Below are 17,722 nucleotides of genomic sequence, written 5' to 3' on the forward strand. Positions count from 1 at the left end.
GGAACAGTGCCTAGCTCATAGAAAGTGCTTTAAAATTGCTTACACTTACTCTGAGTACTGGCATGTGCCTCCATGTTATTTTAAGGCTAATTCATTTGCTTAAGCTCATTGAACTTTTTACAAAAATGATCTTGAGGATTTCCTGCATTTTCTTTCAAGCTGAGCAAGCATTTAAACATATGTTTGTTATAATTTATCCAGAATCTAGTTGAAAAGAATGTTTGTTAAAATTTATCCAGATTCTAGTTGAATAGCCTAGTAGGAAGGCTGTTTTTTTTTTTAACTACCTAGTCCCTTCATTGTGGAGACTGAGCTGATGGAAGCATTCCAAAGCAGGTTCAAGGTTTTGCCAGGGTCCTTAGGTCCCCTGAACATTTTAAGCTTTCCAGGAATAGGAAAGGGCAAACACAGAACAATAAAGGGCTACTTTGCTCCAGGCTCTCTCTGGAAGCATGACCATAAGCATCCCTTTATGCTCCAGTGGAAGCCCTCCCCAAACTGCTCCGACAACCCTCTACTTCTCCCTACACTTACACTCTGTACAAATACCTATAACAATGTACGTATCATTTTATCTCTCACTCAACCTTATATTCTCAGCACATAGTAGTTCTCAATAAGTTTGTCAAATGCGTGAATGAACAAATGAAAGAAAAGGCAATGGAGGAAATAACATATACCAAGTATGGGTTCTTTCTATGATTTAAAAGTCAAGATGAAATTCCTCCACACGTTTCAACATGCTAGATTTTCATGAACAAGCCAATTGCTAACTATTGTTTAAAGACCTAGAGGTAACTACCATACAAAAAGCGAAAAGCATTACAATTGGTTTCTTCTGGGGAATGAAACCAAGAATAAGAACAGATGAGTCAGGGATCTATTATTTTCTTTAAAAGTCTTCTGATATTTGATTTTTAACTATGTATATCTTGATAAAAATTAAAATATTCAAAAACAAAGATTAGTCCATTTTTGACCTGCTGTAACTCAAAAGCAGTCTGCAGTACATTTGACCTCACGGGGTTTAGTACAGTTTTGTTTTTTTTTTTAATTTTGTGCCCGGAGTCCTGATTACCAAAGAGTTGTTGACCCAAAGCCAAGTGGACAGATAAACAGAACTGTGGACTTTAAGAAGGCAGCTCCAATGGATCTACACCGGCTGAGCAGGCATACTGAGTGGTGCCTGAAGGCAGCTGTAAGGACAAAGTAAATCAATTAACTGCATGGTTTTCATGAAGACCTCTTCATATCAAAACTTCTTTCTTTACATGCGTCTCCTCTGATCCCGTGGAGATGAAAATTGACATCCACAGTCATATTCTACCAAAAGAATGGCCAGATCTAAAGAAGGTAATGGTGATTAATTTGCTGAATTATTTCTAGAACTTCTCCAGCATTTCTCAATGCCTCTACTATAGAATGATGTCTTCTTTTGGGAGTCAGATGTTAAGTTTCTCTGCTTTAGGAGTGATTTTAAGTTATTTGGTAGTTATTAAGTTATTCTGATTTCCTAATTTTTTTTAATGACCTCATATTTATTTTGAAAGAACATTGATAAAAAGAAGTAAGTGTTCTCTCAAAATCCCTTTTCCCCTCAAATGAAGCACTCTTTAAAACTTCTGGACAATGTAAGTCAAGCAGGTTTACTTCCATTTAAGTCACATATTCAGCTGCTGGGGAGATAGGTGACAATTATGGTTTCAAGTAAGAGACTATTAAAAAACAGAATGTGATAGGTTCTCATTATTTCTAAAACATATCTCCTTTCTAAAATGTTTAAAATAAGTTTTAGAAGCACCAAATGATAGCTCTGTGGAATTTTTTTTAGTCTATTTTAAGACACTGTCTGAAACCATGCCTTTTTGATGTTCTTTAAGCTGTAAATCCTTGTTATGAAGTACAGAGTAGGAACATCAAAAAAAAAAAACCTAGAGGAAATGACATGAAATGTTTGCACAATGAATGTCTCTCAAGACTCTTCTCTGTGTTTCTCAAAAGATGGACATTTCTTTTTTGTCATTAAGAACTTTTAAATGAACACTAAAACAGGAAGGTGGGGAAAATGAAAGAAATTTAAAGTCGGTTTGAGTTTTGTTCGGGCTAAGTATCAGATCTTACCCAATCTTCAGCCTTCTCTAGTACTTATACACTACTCATAGTGTTTCATCTTTTTTATCCCAAGTGAGGAAAAATGAATGAACCCAAACTCTAATTAAAATGTGGTTCACTGTTTCATTTGTGCAGGTAGATGAAACGATTTTCTTCTCATAGTTGTCTCCTGGAAAAATGGTCATCTTAAGTGTTTCTTTGTCCACTGGTATTTTAGGTAAGATGGACAGTGGACATTGTAGGTCAGAAAATACAAGTGATGCTAAACATCTTTGAAAGGTTTTCCTATTATAGTTCATGGTAAGAACTAACCCTATCAAACTAACCCCTCCAAAAGGAGCCTAAGTGCCTACATGGAAACTTGCTGCTCTGAATGCTGTCATCCTCATCACATTTTATTAAAGTGTAGACACCACTTCACAACGTTGGTGATGAATACCCAAAACATTCCACCTAGTATCCTGTGCCATAACCCTACCTCCCAAGCCTGCCTGCACTTTGAGCTGAGAACTGGTCACCAAGAGCTGACAATTTCTAGCTGTCCCACTTAATGCAGGGCCCTGAAGGCATTGTTAAAACTGCTCCAAAAAACAAAAAACAAAACTGCTCCAGAAGCTCAGGGATGCAGAGCATGGGGAGGCTATAGCCACAGCTGTGTGCCCTGGAGATTCCCCATGCACAAGTTCTGCTGGCTCTTTATGTTATGCCTTCTTATCTTCTAGTTATGCCTTCCTATCTTCTAGTTATGCCTTCCTATCTTCTAATTATTCCTGAAGAGAGGGGAGGGGCATTTTGTACCCATAAACCAGGCTTTTATCAAGCAATCTCACACCCTGCAAGCAGATAACTGATATACTTTTAAAAAAAAATTTTATTGAAGTATAGTTGATTTACAATGCTGTGTTAATTTCTTCTGTACAGCAAAGTGACTCAGTTATATGTATATAACTGAGTATATATATATTATATATATATAATATATATATATTCTTTTTCATATTCTTTTCCATTATGGTTTGTCACAGGATATTGAATATAGTTCCCTGTGCTATACAGTAGGACCTTGTTGTTTATTCACCCTATATATAATAGTTTGCCTCTGCTAATCCCATACTCCCAATCCTTCCCTTCCCTACCTCCCCTCCCCCTTGGCAACCACAAGCCTGTTCTCTATGTCTGTGAGTCTGTTTTTGTTTCAATAACTGATATACTTGATGATTATGATGCTGCTGATGGTAGTAATAATAATCATAATACTCTTACACTTCCAGAGAGCAATATATACATGTAATTTGATTCATATAAAATCTTGTGAGTTTCAGATAGGATTTCTATCATTAGCCCTGCTGGACAAATGAGGCCCCTGAGACTCAGAAATGAGCCTAGAATCCCAGAGCTTCGTGGGGCTATGGTGGCCCCTCCATAGCTCTACACCCACACCTACCTTCCGAGAGCTGCCCAGGAGCACATCATGGGGGGGATGTCCCTGCTTCCCTCTGCTAGACACCAGCCCGCTCCCCAACTCTCCACACTCATGTAAACCCACTGAGGGCTTCCTCACAGCAGGTCAAGCAATGTGATCTGCTATGTGCTGGAAGTTTCCGTTGGACTGCAGGCAAGTCAGTGATGAAACAATTCGCAGAAAACAGTTTGTGTTTTCAAACTGGGAGGAGGGAGATAAATGAAAATACATCTAAATTGTGCTGGGTTCCTTCTCTCTCTCTCTCTTTCCTTATTTCCAGTCTATATCATCAGAGTATTAAAGTGACATTAGTGGACAGCAGATAGTCCTTGGTGTTCATAGAGTTCAATACTTCTAGCAGAATTTCCTTTGTCTTCAAATCGTTTCTTAGTAGGTAAAATATTATTTCAAAACATCAATTTCCGATCTTTTCTCACCATTTTTTCAAACTTCCCAATAAAAAAAAAATGAAAAGACTAAGCCAGTCCTAGTTTTATTTTGGAAGATGAAGCCCCTTTGGAAGAACTGATATCTCTTTTCAAACCTGCCTTTTCTTGTTAAATATTAATAGACACACTTCAAAATCCTTGACCTCCTTATGCAGTGAAGAAATAGAAAAGCAGAATCAACACTCCTGGGTTGGTGATTAACTAATGATTACAAAGGACTGGGATTTGAGAAATTTTTTCATTTTTCACTTGCTAATAATGATTGTAGTCAGAGTTAAGATCCTTAGGGGGGGAAATCTACCTGAGGTAGAAAGAGAGTAGATTCAGGGTGCACTTGATTACACTGTTCCTGATGAATCAGGACCCACACTCTGGCCCAAGAAACCAGGGTGAAAGTTGTTTCAGACTGATCCACAATGGGATTATTCCTAACAACAAGGATGCTAATAAGGTTTCAGCTTTTTCCTTCAGCAAGACTTCATTGCCCACCTACTAGGTATCTGAGAGTAGGGTTTGCAAAGATTCTTCTAATTTTAAATGGGGTCCCAAAATTCCAGCCTTTAGGAAAAAAATTATATATTAACATCTTCTTTCATTAGTGATGATTTAATTGCACTTGATCGCTGTAAGGTTTTAGGAGACAAAATCCCAGACATAACTTGACTTTTAAACAACTCCTCTGAGGAAACAGATATCTGGTTTCATTACCCAGGAGGTTCATTATTCACCTCATGAGTGTGAGGTCCCCAAGACATTAAAAATGTCATTCAGCTCATCAACCTCTGATTCACATATACCCATTTCAGAAACACAACTCTTGTAGATAGAACTGAATTCCCTTGAATTTTTAACGGTTTTTTTTTTCCTTTTTTTTTTTGCGGTACGCAGGCCTCTCACTGTTGTGGCCTCTCCCGCTGCGGAGCACAGGCTCCGGACACGCAGGCTCAGCGGCCATGTCTCACGGGTCCAGCCGCTCCGCGGCATGTGGGATCTTCCCGGACCGGGGCATGAACCCGCGTCCCCTGCATCGGCAGGCGGACTCTCAACCACTGTGCCACCAGGGAAGCCCGCCCTTGAATTTTTAATATGTTTTTTTATTTGTCATGCCCATAACTGTCTATGGAACACTGGTCACTGTCAAACATTTTCAGATGGTAAATGCCTCCTGGCATACGCTCTGGCAAAAACTACTCCAAGGGTCAAAAATTTCAGACCCCAGGCTTGGTTCAACCTAGGATGAGAGCCCGGGGATTGTGTGGAGGCCAGATGTGGAGCAGAATAAAGTTGCCCCAAATAGGTTAGGTCTTTGTAAAGGCTCAGGGCAAGTACAAGGTGTTCCAAAGCGTTCCAAGTGTTTTCCAAGACAGGGAAGGGAGGAACACAGAGTGACAAAGGGCTTCTTCCTTCACAGCACTCCTTAGTGTCTGCTCCCAGCGTCCACTTTATTTCACGACCTCAGGATGGAAGAGGCTGTCACCGCCATGCCACCCCCACTGCCATTACTGCCTGCCACCACTACCACCACCATCATTGGTACCACCAGTCACCAAACGCACTACCGCAACTATCACCACTACCATGTCATGGCTTCCACCACTGCCATTACTATCGCCACCATCCCTACCATCGTCATCACCATCATCATCACCACTACTGCCACCACCGCCTCTGCTCCCACCACTGTCACCACCATTATCATGGTTAGCATTGATGAAGCCCTTTCTGTAAGCCAGGTCTGGTGTCCATAGCTTTGTCCGAATTGTTTCAGTCAATTCCCATAAAACCTTATGTCACCGCGACTGCGGTGAGCCTCATTTCACACATAAGAAAACAGCGGCTTCAAGATGTTAAGTTACTCCAAGAAAGTATCTTGTAGGCGGACTGTTGTGTGTGACCAGATCCTTCCGTTCTGCCCCTCCCTGCCTCTCTGCCCTTCCCCAGGGCAATACTTCTCTCACCAGCTAACTTATGGGTTAACATTCCATAGGGAATTAAGAAAAAGAAAGAAAGAAAGTGAGGAAGGAAGGAACAGAGGAAGGAAGGAAAGAAGGAAATAAAACCTTTCCTTTTACAGTAAATTAAGATTTCAATGGTAAATTTCTGGTTCAAGAGAGCATTTCGGTTTACCCTAAAGTGTAACTGATTGAGGCCATTCCACCCCTTCCCCCGACATGCACTCTGGGCAGCTTTATCCAGGAGAAGACAGGGGAAAAGCACAAGGGTACTGAATGCATGAAGGGGTGGGAGGGCACCAACGAAGGAGAAATTGGGTGCCGGGAAGAGGAGCTGGGGTCCCTGATGGACAGGTTCCCTTGCGTGACCAGCCTAGTAAGCCAGGTCCTCCAGTGTCACCTGGGAGGAGGCAGGTGGACTTCCAGAGCTAATGTGACAATTTGGAGCTGGAATTCAAGAACAGACCTTCTGCCCAGGTAGAACAAGGCTGGTAAAGAACTGACCAAATCTTAAGTCTACTGGCGCAGAATGCAGGGACAGACATAGAGACACACAAACACCCCTGTGCTGCAGGCCCAGATCTCCCCTCTGAGTCTGCAGGTGAGAGGGAAGCCAGGAAGAGGGATCTGCCAGAACCTGACCCCCTCAAGACAACGTCCCTGTACTGTGACATGAGAGCCAAGCCACGGTCACCTGGTCTCATCCAACCACAACAAGCGAGGAGTTGCACAATATTTAGCTTCACTACCTCTACCCATTGTTGCTGACAAGAGCTGTCCATGAGCCCTTTACACTGTGGTCTCTGGCCTCCACACCCTCCCCCTAACTTCACACTTTGAGAGCCATTTCTCTGGAGCGTGGAAATGCTGAACACTGGAAGCACCTCTCCAATCTGACCCCAGATTACCTTTCCAGCCTCCCTCCCATGACACCGCCTGGCCCATGTTGTGTGTCAGTACCCTCCCCCACTCCTCCCGGGGAACCTGTATGTCACTCTATCACAGCATGCCTCACACATGGTAAGGCTCTTCAATTACCCACCCACCCTGGCCTCGCCCTCTCAAGACTGTGCTCCACACAGGCTGCAACTGTCCTTCACTTCTATTTTCTCTGCCCTAGAAAGGCTGGTCATGGTGGGACTCCATGAGGGTTTGACAAATGAATGAATGAATGAAAAGAATGAGATTTTAAAACCTATAGTTACATGAGTCATATATGCCTATGTTCACGGGCAGAATCTTTCAAGTATTTTTATTCATGACCCCCAAGAAGAAATATATTTCATACTGTGACTAGGTACAAACATTTATATCTATAATGGAAACAACAGTTTCATGAAACTAATACTACACAGAAGCCATTCTCATATATTTGTTCTATGCTATGCTATCCTATGCTATCCTATCCTATCCTATCCTATTTCATCCCATTCCATTCCACTGCTTTACTATCTTAACTTGGGTTTTCCAAGAAGCAGACCCTGAGATACGGATTCAAATGCGAACAGTTTACTCTGGAGGTGATGCCAGGAAACACCAGTAGAGTGGGGAAATGAGACAGGGAAAGCAAGGCAGTCAGTGAAAGTGTAGAATGTGTGCCTCACCTCAGAGACATCCTGCCCGAGCAGGTGAGGAAACCAGTGTGTGCAGTTTATATACAAATGCCCTCAGTCGTTGACTGAGGGATTTGGGGGGTGGAAATTAGCACCACTAATTTCCTGGTACTTCTGGCCTTCTAGAAGGGCCTAATCAAAGTTGGCGCCAATGGCAAAAGGGAAAATCTTGTCAAAGAAATGCGAGTGCTTTTAGTTGAAGGAGGGCTGGTGTGCACAGACACACTACGGGGAAGGAATACGGGTAGGACACCAGCCTTATCTGTTACACGTACTATTTCATGTTTTTAGAACATCTGGGTCATTAACCACTAAACTGATTTCATGATCTACTCACAGATTGCAAACCACAGTTTGAAGAACAGGGTTAATGTTCTAAGATGGTATTTCCTAAAGAGTGGTCCCTACGGTCTGTACTCCTAGTGGCCTGGAAAGGATTTTAGGTGGTACACAAATATTTTTTAATGTGCATCCTTATTTAAAAGTTACAACCTGCATTAGGAGAAAAGGTAAAACTAGCACTTCTATGATAGAGAATTTTCTTCCTGAATAAATACATTTCAGGAAAAACATTGATTTGAATATAAATGTTGAATAAGTGATCATGAGCGTGGGGAAAAATGGGAAAGTGTTGCTTGAAAGGATAGAGCTTGGGATGCTCTGTCCCAGGGATGCGCCTTTATTGCAGTCCTCTCTGCTTTGACCTTTCAGTCTAACTGTGCTTCCTCACCCCCACAGAGATTCGGATACGGAGGCTGGGTGCAGCTCCAACACCACGGCAAGGTGAGTTTCTCCCAACGCACTAGCATGCCTCAGACCCACAGACCTCCTGAGTCTGAAACCTTCCAGCAGGCGGGCCTCTAGGAACCCCCAACTCTTCTGCCCTCCAATCGACTTTATAGTAGGCAAGGGGACAGCACTGAGGTTTCTCTAAATTATTTGCAAAAATGGGGATAACGTCAAAGAACAGCATTCAGGAAGATAAAATTGGAATTGCACAAGCCATTAAGAAATGTCTCTCCCTCTCTCTTTTTTTTTTTTTTTTTTTTTTTTGCGCCCTAGAACCAATTTTAGCATTGCTCTGTGTCAAGGAAGCAACCTGGCCCTCTCCACAGTTATGACATTATATTACAGCTGACCAAATAAATGGAACAGTTTAGGTTTGCGCACAGGCTGGGAAATTAAACACTGGAGGCAAAAGGGAGAAGAAGCCACTGTTAGAAAGGGTTGAGTTTGGTCAGAGGAAAGAGCGAGAGGAAGAAGGCTTCGGGCAAAGCATTCAGCCTGAGACAGCTGCAAATCTAGAGCTGCACACAGGTCAGGTCTGACTTCATTTTCAGAGGCATCACAAGCCCTCGTGGAGTGCGTGGGGAGCCCCCCTGAGCTCCCAGTGGAGCACAGACATGACTAAGGCCCCTTGGAGGACTGGTGGTGTGGGAAGCCCACGTGCAGGGCTAACTCAATGCACTCTGATGAGGTAAGGACAGCTTTTGCACCAGGTACTGGAGGATGTAGACTTGGGCACCAAGGACTGGAGAAGGCCTCCTGGAAGAAGTGATGCTCATCCTGGGTCTGGAAGCAGAGGTGAAGGCTTGCCCAAGGTATAAAGGAAACTAGAAAGCAAAGACAGGGAGCAAAGGCCTGGAGAAATCAAACATACGTAAGCCTAGAACTCAAGCATTTGGCTGGGGCTGGTACCAGCGTTTCTCAAAGTGTGGTCTGTGGACCAGCAAGTTCAATTTCACCTGGGAACCTGGGAGAAAGGCAAATTCTTGGGCCTCACCTCAGACCTACCAAATCAGGAACGCTGAGGATAGGGCCAGCAATCTGAGTTTTTTTTTTTTTTTAAAGGAATTTTGCCTTTTTTAAAAAAAAATTTTATTTATTTATTTTGGGCTGTGTTGGCTCTTCGCTTCTGTGCGAGGGCTTTCTCTAGTTGCGGCAAGCAGGGGCCACTCTTCATCACGGTGCGCAGGGCTCTCACTATCGCGGCCTCTCTTGTTGCGGAGCACAGGCTCCAGACGCACAGGCTCAGTAGTTGTGGCTCATGGGGCTAGTTGCTTCGCGGCATGTGGGATCTTCCCAGACCAGGGCTCGAACCCGTGTCCCCTGCATTGGCAGGCAGATTCTCAACCACTGCGCCACCGGGGAAGCCCAGCAATCTGAGTTTTGACAAGCCTCCAGCTGGTTCTGATGCTCACTCAAGTTTGAAAACCAGTGGCTCTGTTCACTCACTCACTCACTGATTTTTATCGACACCTATTTGATGCCAGGCCCACCAGTCTAGACACGCGGAATATGCTGGTGAACAAGACAGACATACCCCCTGCCCTTGCGGTGCTCAAATTCTAGGGGGAGACAAACAAACGTGATCACTTCAGAGAATGAAATAAAAAACAGTGCTGGAACAGGGAATGACTGGGGAGATGCATCTGGGCTGGCTGGTCGGGGAGCTAGCAAAGACTTAGAGGATGAGAAGGAAAAGCCTGGAAGAGCATCCCTGGATGAGGGAATAGCAGTTGCAAAGCCCACCATATGAGGAAGAGCTGTGTTCAAGGAACAGGAAGGAGGGCAGTTTGGCTGAGATGTGGTGAAAGGGGGAGATGGAAGGAAGCCAGGTAGGCAGGGGCCATATCATGGAGGGACTTGTAGCACGTGCTAAGGAGGCCGGGTTTTATTCTCAATGTAATGCAAATTCTTCGGAGGGTCTTAGCGGCTGGAAAAGGTCACCTTGTCTGATCTGTGCAGGATGGATAGAGGCAGGTAAGAGTTTGGGGCACAAAGTGGTGGGAAGAAGCTGGAGAGGTAGGCAGAAGCCTCATCAGACGGGGCCTTGGAGGATGGGTTTAGGCCTTTGTACTTGATCCTGAAGGCAGTGGGAAATCACTAGAGTTTTTTAAACCTCAGAATCTCTGGAGCAGCCCATTTTCACTTTCATCAAAGGCCACCCACTAAGTGCCAATTTAGACACTGGGCTGCACTTCTCCCATGAAAAGTGTCAGTTCCTAGCCTGGGAGCTGATGATCTAAGCTGGCCTCAAGTCTCCCCAAAAGAGAAGACAAGCTGAGTGGAGATGATGACAAGGCCACTAGGAAGCCCCAAGTGCAGGGATGGGCAGCCTGTAATTTTTTTTTTTTTTTTACTCCCTGTCCCAGGCTGCAGTTTGTAACCTTGACACTGGATTTGAATGGCCTTCATTTCATCTTGCTTCTGTGTCAAAGAGACTGCAAAAACTTAACAGCAAATCTAAAAAGAAAAAAAAACAAAACCCAGAACAAACAAAAAAAATCCAAGAATGAAAATATTTCCAGTCAAATCTATTACCTGATATTTCCAGCAAAACTGGATATAACAGTAGTCTTATAAAACAAAACAGTGACACTTTCCTTTCCTCTGTTTCAGAAACAAAACAAACCAAAACAGAACCAAATTGGTATTTACCTAATTACAGTGGTCAGGGATCACAGTCACTGGAAAACAACACGCAAATATATACAAATATGCAAATTCAGCTAAGAGCAATGAGAATATCCAGCACTTTGGGGTAGAAATTTCTTTTCATTCTCCTGTATCCCTTTGGTGAACAAATCTTTTCTGTCCCCCATGAATGGTTTACCTCAGAGATTCCTGTTTTCTGAAAGGTCTTTGCAATACACTTCTCTGGTCTGCCCTATTTGTTTCTCGTCTTAATCTTTGGTTTTTCAATGCTTTTGGAATGAACCAAGGGGTATTTGTTTGCCATGGTAAAGCCTTGTTCAGAACTGAAAAACAACATTTGTCCTTGGGTTGAATATTTATAATTTGGTTGAAGATTCATAAAAGTATGTACGGCCTCCTCTCAGGAGCCACATGGGGTGGCGGCAGAATTGAGTGCTGATGGCAGGAACACCCAACAGCATTTAAAGGAGGCCAGACACAGGACCTAGTTCAAATCCATGGGTCAGCAGCATCTAGAAACATCGACTAAGTGTTCTTCGGGCCCTTGAAATACAAAGACACACACACGCCATTTCCATCACACTTAGCATTTTCAGACACACTATTATGTGTGATCTTCAATCATCATGTTCCTGCTCTAAAACATGATTTCCCTCTCACTGCGGAGCCAGGAAGACACTCAAATGAATAAAGAACATGCAGATAGTGACAATTTTGTGCCGAGCAAAAGAGAAAATAAATAGTAAGGGAATTCAAGGGGGTGGGAAGGCCAAGGCAGGGGGCAATTCTCATGAAGATCAAGAATCATAGGACTGTAGGACTAGGGAGCATCTAGTCGAGTGTTTGACAATACGGGCTGCAACCCAACAGTGAGTCATAATATCAATTCAGTGGGTTAGGACAGCTTTAAAAATAAAATAGATTACAAAAGAAAATAGCAGAATGTATTGTTCATGGCAAGAGTAAGTGTTGCTTCATCAAACTTTTGTCTCAGTTTGTATCTGTATAAATCTTCGGTTGGCCAAAAAGTTCGTTCGCCTTCTTCCGGAACACCGTGCCCGAACGAACTTTTTGGCCAGCCCCAATAGATCTATGCAGATGCAGTGGGTCACGATGGAAAATATATTTTTTAATGTGGGGTCGCAGCCAAAATTTTTTTTTTTCTTTTTTTGCGGTACGCGGGCCTCTCACTGTTGTGGCCTCTCCCGCTGCGGAGCACAGGCTCCGGACGCGCAGACTCAGCGACCATGGCTCACGGGCCCAGCCGCTCCGCGGCATGTGGGATCTTCATGGACCGGGGCACGAACCCGCGTTCCCTGCATCGGCAGGCGGACTCTCAACCACTGCGCCACCAGGGAAGCCCCAAAATATATTTTTTAATGTGGGGTCGCAGACATTCCTCTAGTCCAATATCCTCATTTCCTGTTTTTATTTTTAAGCTTAACTTTCCATTACATATGTAGAATCTGAATAAATTCTCCTTTCTATTTTTTATTTATTTTTCTCATTTTACATGCATTTATTATATGAATTAACTAACTACATGAACTGAGAAAGAGTCCCATTTGCAATGCAAATATAACATTCATACAAAAAAGGACAAAATCAAATGAAACCTTTCTTGATTTAAGGTACTTTAAAAAAATAAGGCTGTCAAATAAATTCTCCTTTTTAAATTTAAGCTATTGAAGATAAAGCTACAGTTCCCTTGGATCAGCCCTCCCCATGCTCAAAAGTAATGCCTATTAACAGTTTGGTGGGTATCCTTCCAGACCTTTTCCTGTGATTTTACTTTTACATACATGCACCTATTAAAAAGGATAGTATTATTTAATATGTTTATGTACATATCTTTTAGCTAAGTCAATCAGGTTCCAAACAGAAAACAAACAGCATACTTAGAATATTCTGAAAAGGGTTAATAAAGTGCCTGCTTATAAAGGTGTAGGCGTGGGATGAAGCTGTGGAGGTAGGCAGGGGTTGGATGACGAAGGGTCTTAGGCCAGGTTAAGGAGTTTGGATTTTACCTCAGGGCAACAAGAATCAATTCATGAGTTTTAAGCGGCGGAGGTAGCGAGATCTGATTTAGGGTTTTAAGAGTTTACTTGGCTGCTTTGTGGAGACTGGGCTGGAGGGGAGCAAGAGTGAAAGCAGCAAGAGATGAGGCTGGAGGCTGGCGGCTGGAGCAGTCGTCCAGGTGAGAGAGTATGGGGCTTGGACCAGAGCTGGAGCAGTGGAGATGGAGAGAAGTGGGCCCTTGCAGCGTCCATTCTGGAGACAGAATTAACGGCATTGGGAAATGGATGGGATGGTGACACGTCAAGCCGAGGGAAGTGAGAAAATGACGTAGTCTCAGAGGGATGAGAAAGATAATGCTGATATCAAAGGACAGAAGCGGCCAAGCCAGGAGGACAAGCGGATCTGGGGGAGAGAGCAGTAGGCTGAGTGAATAGAGCTGGAGGTGGTTGTAATAGAGCCTCCGTGGAGCTGTCCTTCAGAACCTCGTCATGTGGGAGAGAGGCTGCTTCCTGGTGACAGTGTCTGGGCCATTTCTGCCACCTTTGTACCTCAAGTCCAACCAGCCTGGCAGCTTGCATGGTCTAGAGGGAGAACCTGAGTGGGGACTGGGGGCAGGGGGAGGAGAATGGAATCTGATATGAAATACTGAATTTTAAAATACATTTTTTCTTTTTTCCCTCTGTGCTAGTTTTTTCCTTGTTGTCCATCCATTCTGTGTGTAATAGTTTGCATCTACTAACCCCAAACTCCAAGTCTATCCCTCCCCCACCTCCCCTCCCCCTTGGAAACCACAAGTTTGATCTCTGTGTCTGTGAGTCTGTTACTGTTTTGTAGATAGGTTCATTTGTGTCATATTTTAGATTCCACAGATAAGTGGTATCATATGGTATTTGTCTTTCTCTGCCTGACTTACTTCACTTAGTATGACAATCTCTAGTTGCATCCATGTTGCTGCAAATGGCATTATTTCATTCTTTTTTATGGCTGAGTAGTATTCCTTTGTATATATATACCACATCTTATTTATCCATTCATCTGTCAATGAACATTTAGGTTGTTTCCATGTCTTGGCTATTGTGAATAGTGCTGCTATGAACATAGGGGTGCATGTATCTTTTTGAATTACAGTTTTGTCCGGATATATGCCCAGGAGTGGGATTGCTGTATCATATGGTTAATTCCATAAAATACATTTTTAATGATACACGATACCAGACATTTGAAATACCAGCCATATTTGAACTCATTTGCAGATAGTATTAGAACTAGAACTTAAGAATCAGAAGTGTCAGAAGTGAAGTTCCTTGGGAATCAGACTCTGAGATAGAGATGAGCATGCAGAAGGTTTATCAGGAAGTGCTTTTAGAGTGGACATCACTGAAAGGGAAAAGAAGGAAGCAGGATAAAACAGAGGGCAATGTCGAGCTGTGATGTAGTCTCATTGGAGGCCTTAGCTGACCCTACAAAAAGCTCTAAAGCTAACCTCCAGGGTTGTCCCAAGTTGGGGGGTGAGGGCAAGGAAGAGGGGCCTTTACATCTCTGTGGCAGTCAGTCATTCGAAGTGGGCTTCCCTGGAAATAAAGCAGGACTTTAAGGGTAAGTGATTTACACATAGGATCCAGGTTTCCTGACCGCTGTAGTTATCATGACTTCTACTACCCCATGCTGTTCTGGCTTAAAAAACATTAGAGGTATATTTGAAATGAGTTATCTGGGTGGCGATGGATGGTTGGAGAATTCTTTAATTAAAATAAAAATAACAAAAAGAACCCTTGATTTTCTTTCAAGAGTTTATAAAAAAACAATTTGTTTCTGAGTTGAAATAATTTAGAGCAGCTTGCTCCAATTACTTGATTATTAGTTAAGTTTAAGATCTTGGTTGATGTTGGGATCAATGTTAAAAACAGAACCTACGAGACCCCCCCAGTCCCTCCCCTAGCAGCAAGTGCTGACTTCTGAGGCCCATTTATATCCCTGTGGGGATCCTGGGTTCCTAAATATCATGTGAGAAGGATCAAGAATTGATTCTCCACAATAACTGTCAGGTCCCAAAATACTGGTTGAAAAAGCAAAGAGAGGGCTTCTCTGGTGGTGCAGTGGTTGACAGTCCCCCTGCCGATGCAGGGGACACGGGTTTGTGCCCCGGTCTGGGAAGATCCCACATGCCGCGGAGCAGCTGGGCCCGTGAGCCATGGCCGCTGAGCCTGCGTGTCCGAACTGGGAGCCTATTGGGGCACAGCTGCCCTGTGGTAATTTTCACTGAGAAAGAGCTCCCCTGACAGTTGCTGTCATTCATTTGCCTTACGATGGATCCAGCATAAAGGGTGTGGAGTGAAAAGTTTAGTAAGTCTGATTCTCCTGCAACATAATTAGGGCAACCCCCCCAAAAGACTGGACTCCTTAGGAAATTATAGTAATTAACATTTGCTTACTAGATAGACAGCAATTACCAAATATCAGCCAGACAGGTTGGAATAATGGCTTCATGAACCTGGATTCTTTTCCCAGTTCTATACCACTAAGAGCTCTATAGCAGCTAAGCTCTATACCACCGCATCCCATGGACTCAATGGTAAATGCAAGAGTTGAACTAAAGAAATGATCCGCTTCTGTTTTAACACGTTCTGCTTTGTCTGAAACCAAAACTTACTTGTGCACCTCCCAGAGAAACCCAAATTCCTCCCTTGCCATTCATAGTATATGGTAAAATCTGGCCATTGGATGAATCTAGAGACTGTCATACAGAGTGAAGTAAGTCAGAAAGAGAAAAACAAATATCGTATATTAACGCATATATGTGGAACCTAGAAAAATGGTACAGAGGAACCGGTTTGCAGGGCAGAAATTGAGATGCAGATGTAGAGAACAAATGTATGGACACCAAGGGGGGAAAGGGGCAGGGGTGGGGGTGGGGGTGGGGGTGTGATGAATTGGGAGATTGGGATTGACATGAATACACTGATGTGTATAAAATAGATAACTAATAAGGACGTGCTGTATAAAAAAATAAATAAAATAAAATTCAAAAAAAAACCGAAAACAAAATCTGGCCATCATTCATTAAGCAAGCTCTCTGGACTGTACTAAGTTCTCTACAAACATTCTAGTATTGAAACTTCTGTATCATTCTGTGTTCTTAGTTGCGAACAGCAGAATCCACTCTAGCTAGTTTAATTAGAGAAGCAGCTCACAGACTTTCTGGGAGGGCCAGAGATCAAGCTCAGAGGCTGTGCTAACAGAAACAATGCCCAATACCTGGCCAGGGACCTGTTCTAGCAAGGCTGTGAGACAGGAAGCTCATGCTGACGATGCTGACATTGGAAACCAAAGCACTGCAGCTTCTGCTCCAGCCACGTCTGACACCTCAGGCAACACCCCTTATTAAAAGACTGGATTCTGCAGAGTCTCTGCTTCCTCACAGGGCTCACTTCCAAATCAAAGTCACACATGGGGTCTTCTGATCGGCAGAGCCTAGAGCACATGCCAGTGCCCCTGCTACAAGGGGAGCTGGGAAAGTGAATTCTGAATTCCCCCTCAGGAAGGGGGAATCATAATGTGAAAATATCTTCGCATATAGGAAGTGTTCCAAGGATGCTGGGTGGCTACAAGCATGACAAATAAAACGGTCCACATTTTACAGATAGAAAAAGTGAAGGTTAAACTCAGAAGGGCTGTAACTTAGCCAGTTAGACTGCTAGTAAGTAATTTAATGAGATTTAAGCCCCTATCTATTGAAATGCAGAGACCAGGCTCTCAGCACTCTGCTACACTGGGTATTTTATGGTAATTAAGCTTTCCTAGTAAGAAGCAAAAGAAAAAACTTCTAATTGCCAAATGAAAGTTTGTTTGTCAACTTTTTCTCTTTTACCACCACCCCTCTCTACTCCCTTCACAAATAAAAAGATGTGTTCCTATATTCTATTTGTGCATTCAGTATCAGCACCCTTGCTTGCAAACAAAAGAAACAAAGAATGGTTAGTTTAAGCAGAAAAGGAATTTGTTGAAAGTATTTTAAGCCCCTCAAGAATTACAAAATGCTTAGGGAACCACACTGAAATGTGCAGGTGATTGAAGCCACGGCCAAGGCCATGCCACAGGTACAGCCCAGTTAGGACACTGCCACCAGCACCACTGCCAATGGACATAGCTCATGACCACTGCTGGAATCAATACTAGCAGCATAAACTCAACTGTTCTTGTCTTTTTGCATCACTTGATTTTGATTCACAACCAAGCACTGATCTGTCAAGTTTGAGACAAGGAGAGCAAGTATTTGGGTTTTAGTAGAGGGAGGCTGGGCCCTACCTCTACCAGTACTCTTGCAGGAGAGTCCCCAGTCTAGGAAGGTGGTTCAGGTGCTGTCATTGCCAGCAAAGAATCAGAACTGAGGCAAATCAATCCTGATGTCCTGATCTCAGAGACTCGGCTCTGCCTGGGTGTAGATACCTGTCATAGTTACACAAGTCACTTGCTTACTGACCTATTCCCCAGTCTGTGAGCAATGAAAACATGGATGTGAGGGCTTGCTCATGCTTGGGAGATGTGCACAGGCTGCCGCGCTTCAAGGTGAAAAGTGCTTGGCCTCGTCCATGAAGGAGATGGGGAAGGTCTAGTCCTTGGATCAGAAGGATAAAGAAGGAAGCTGTAGTAAGACCTGAGCGCAAGCCAAGAGGAAGA

The 17,722-nt window shown here is 43.3% G+C and overlaps 1 protein-coding gene across 2 annotated transcripts in view; it reads left to right on the forward strand.

The window, feature by feature from the left end:
• Window positions 1–1,138: 1,138 nt before the first annotated feature.
• ACMSD (aminocarboxymuconate semialdehyde decarboxylase) overlaps window positions 1,139–17,722 on the forward strand; it is a 76,028-nt gene continuing 59,444 nt past the window's right edge. The window contains exons 1-2 of one of the 2 annotated variants that reach the window (XM_082840635.1): window positions 1,139–1,353; window positions 8,327–8,371. In XM_082840635.1, coding sequence (XP_082696761.1) covers window positions 1,297–1,353; window positions 8,327–8,371 — 102 coding nt within the window. In that variant the 5' untranslated portion in view covers window positions 1,139–1,296. The remainder of the gene's footprint in view (window positions 1,354–8,326; window positions 8,372–17,722) is intronic. The other variant, XM_082840636.1, reaches the window with a different exon arrangement.

Source organism: Leucopleurus acutus (assembly GCF_964270905.1).
Source record: "Leucopleurus acutus genome assembly, chromosome: 6".
Classification (NCBI taxonomy): Eukaryota; Metazoa; Chordata; class Mammalia; order Artiodactyla; family Delphinidae; genus Leucopleurus; species Leucopleurus acutus.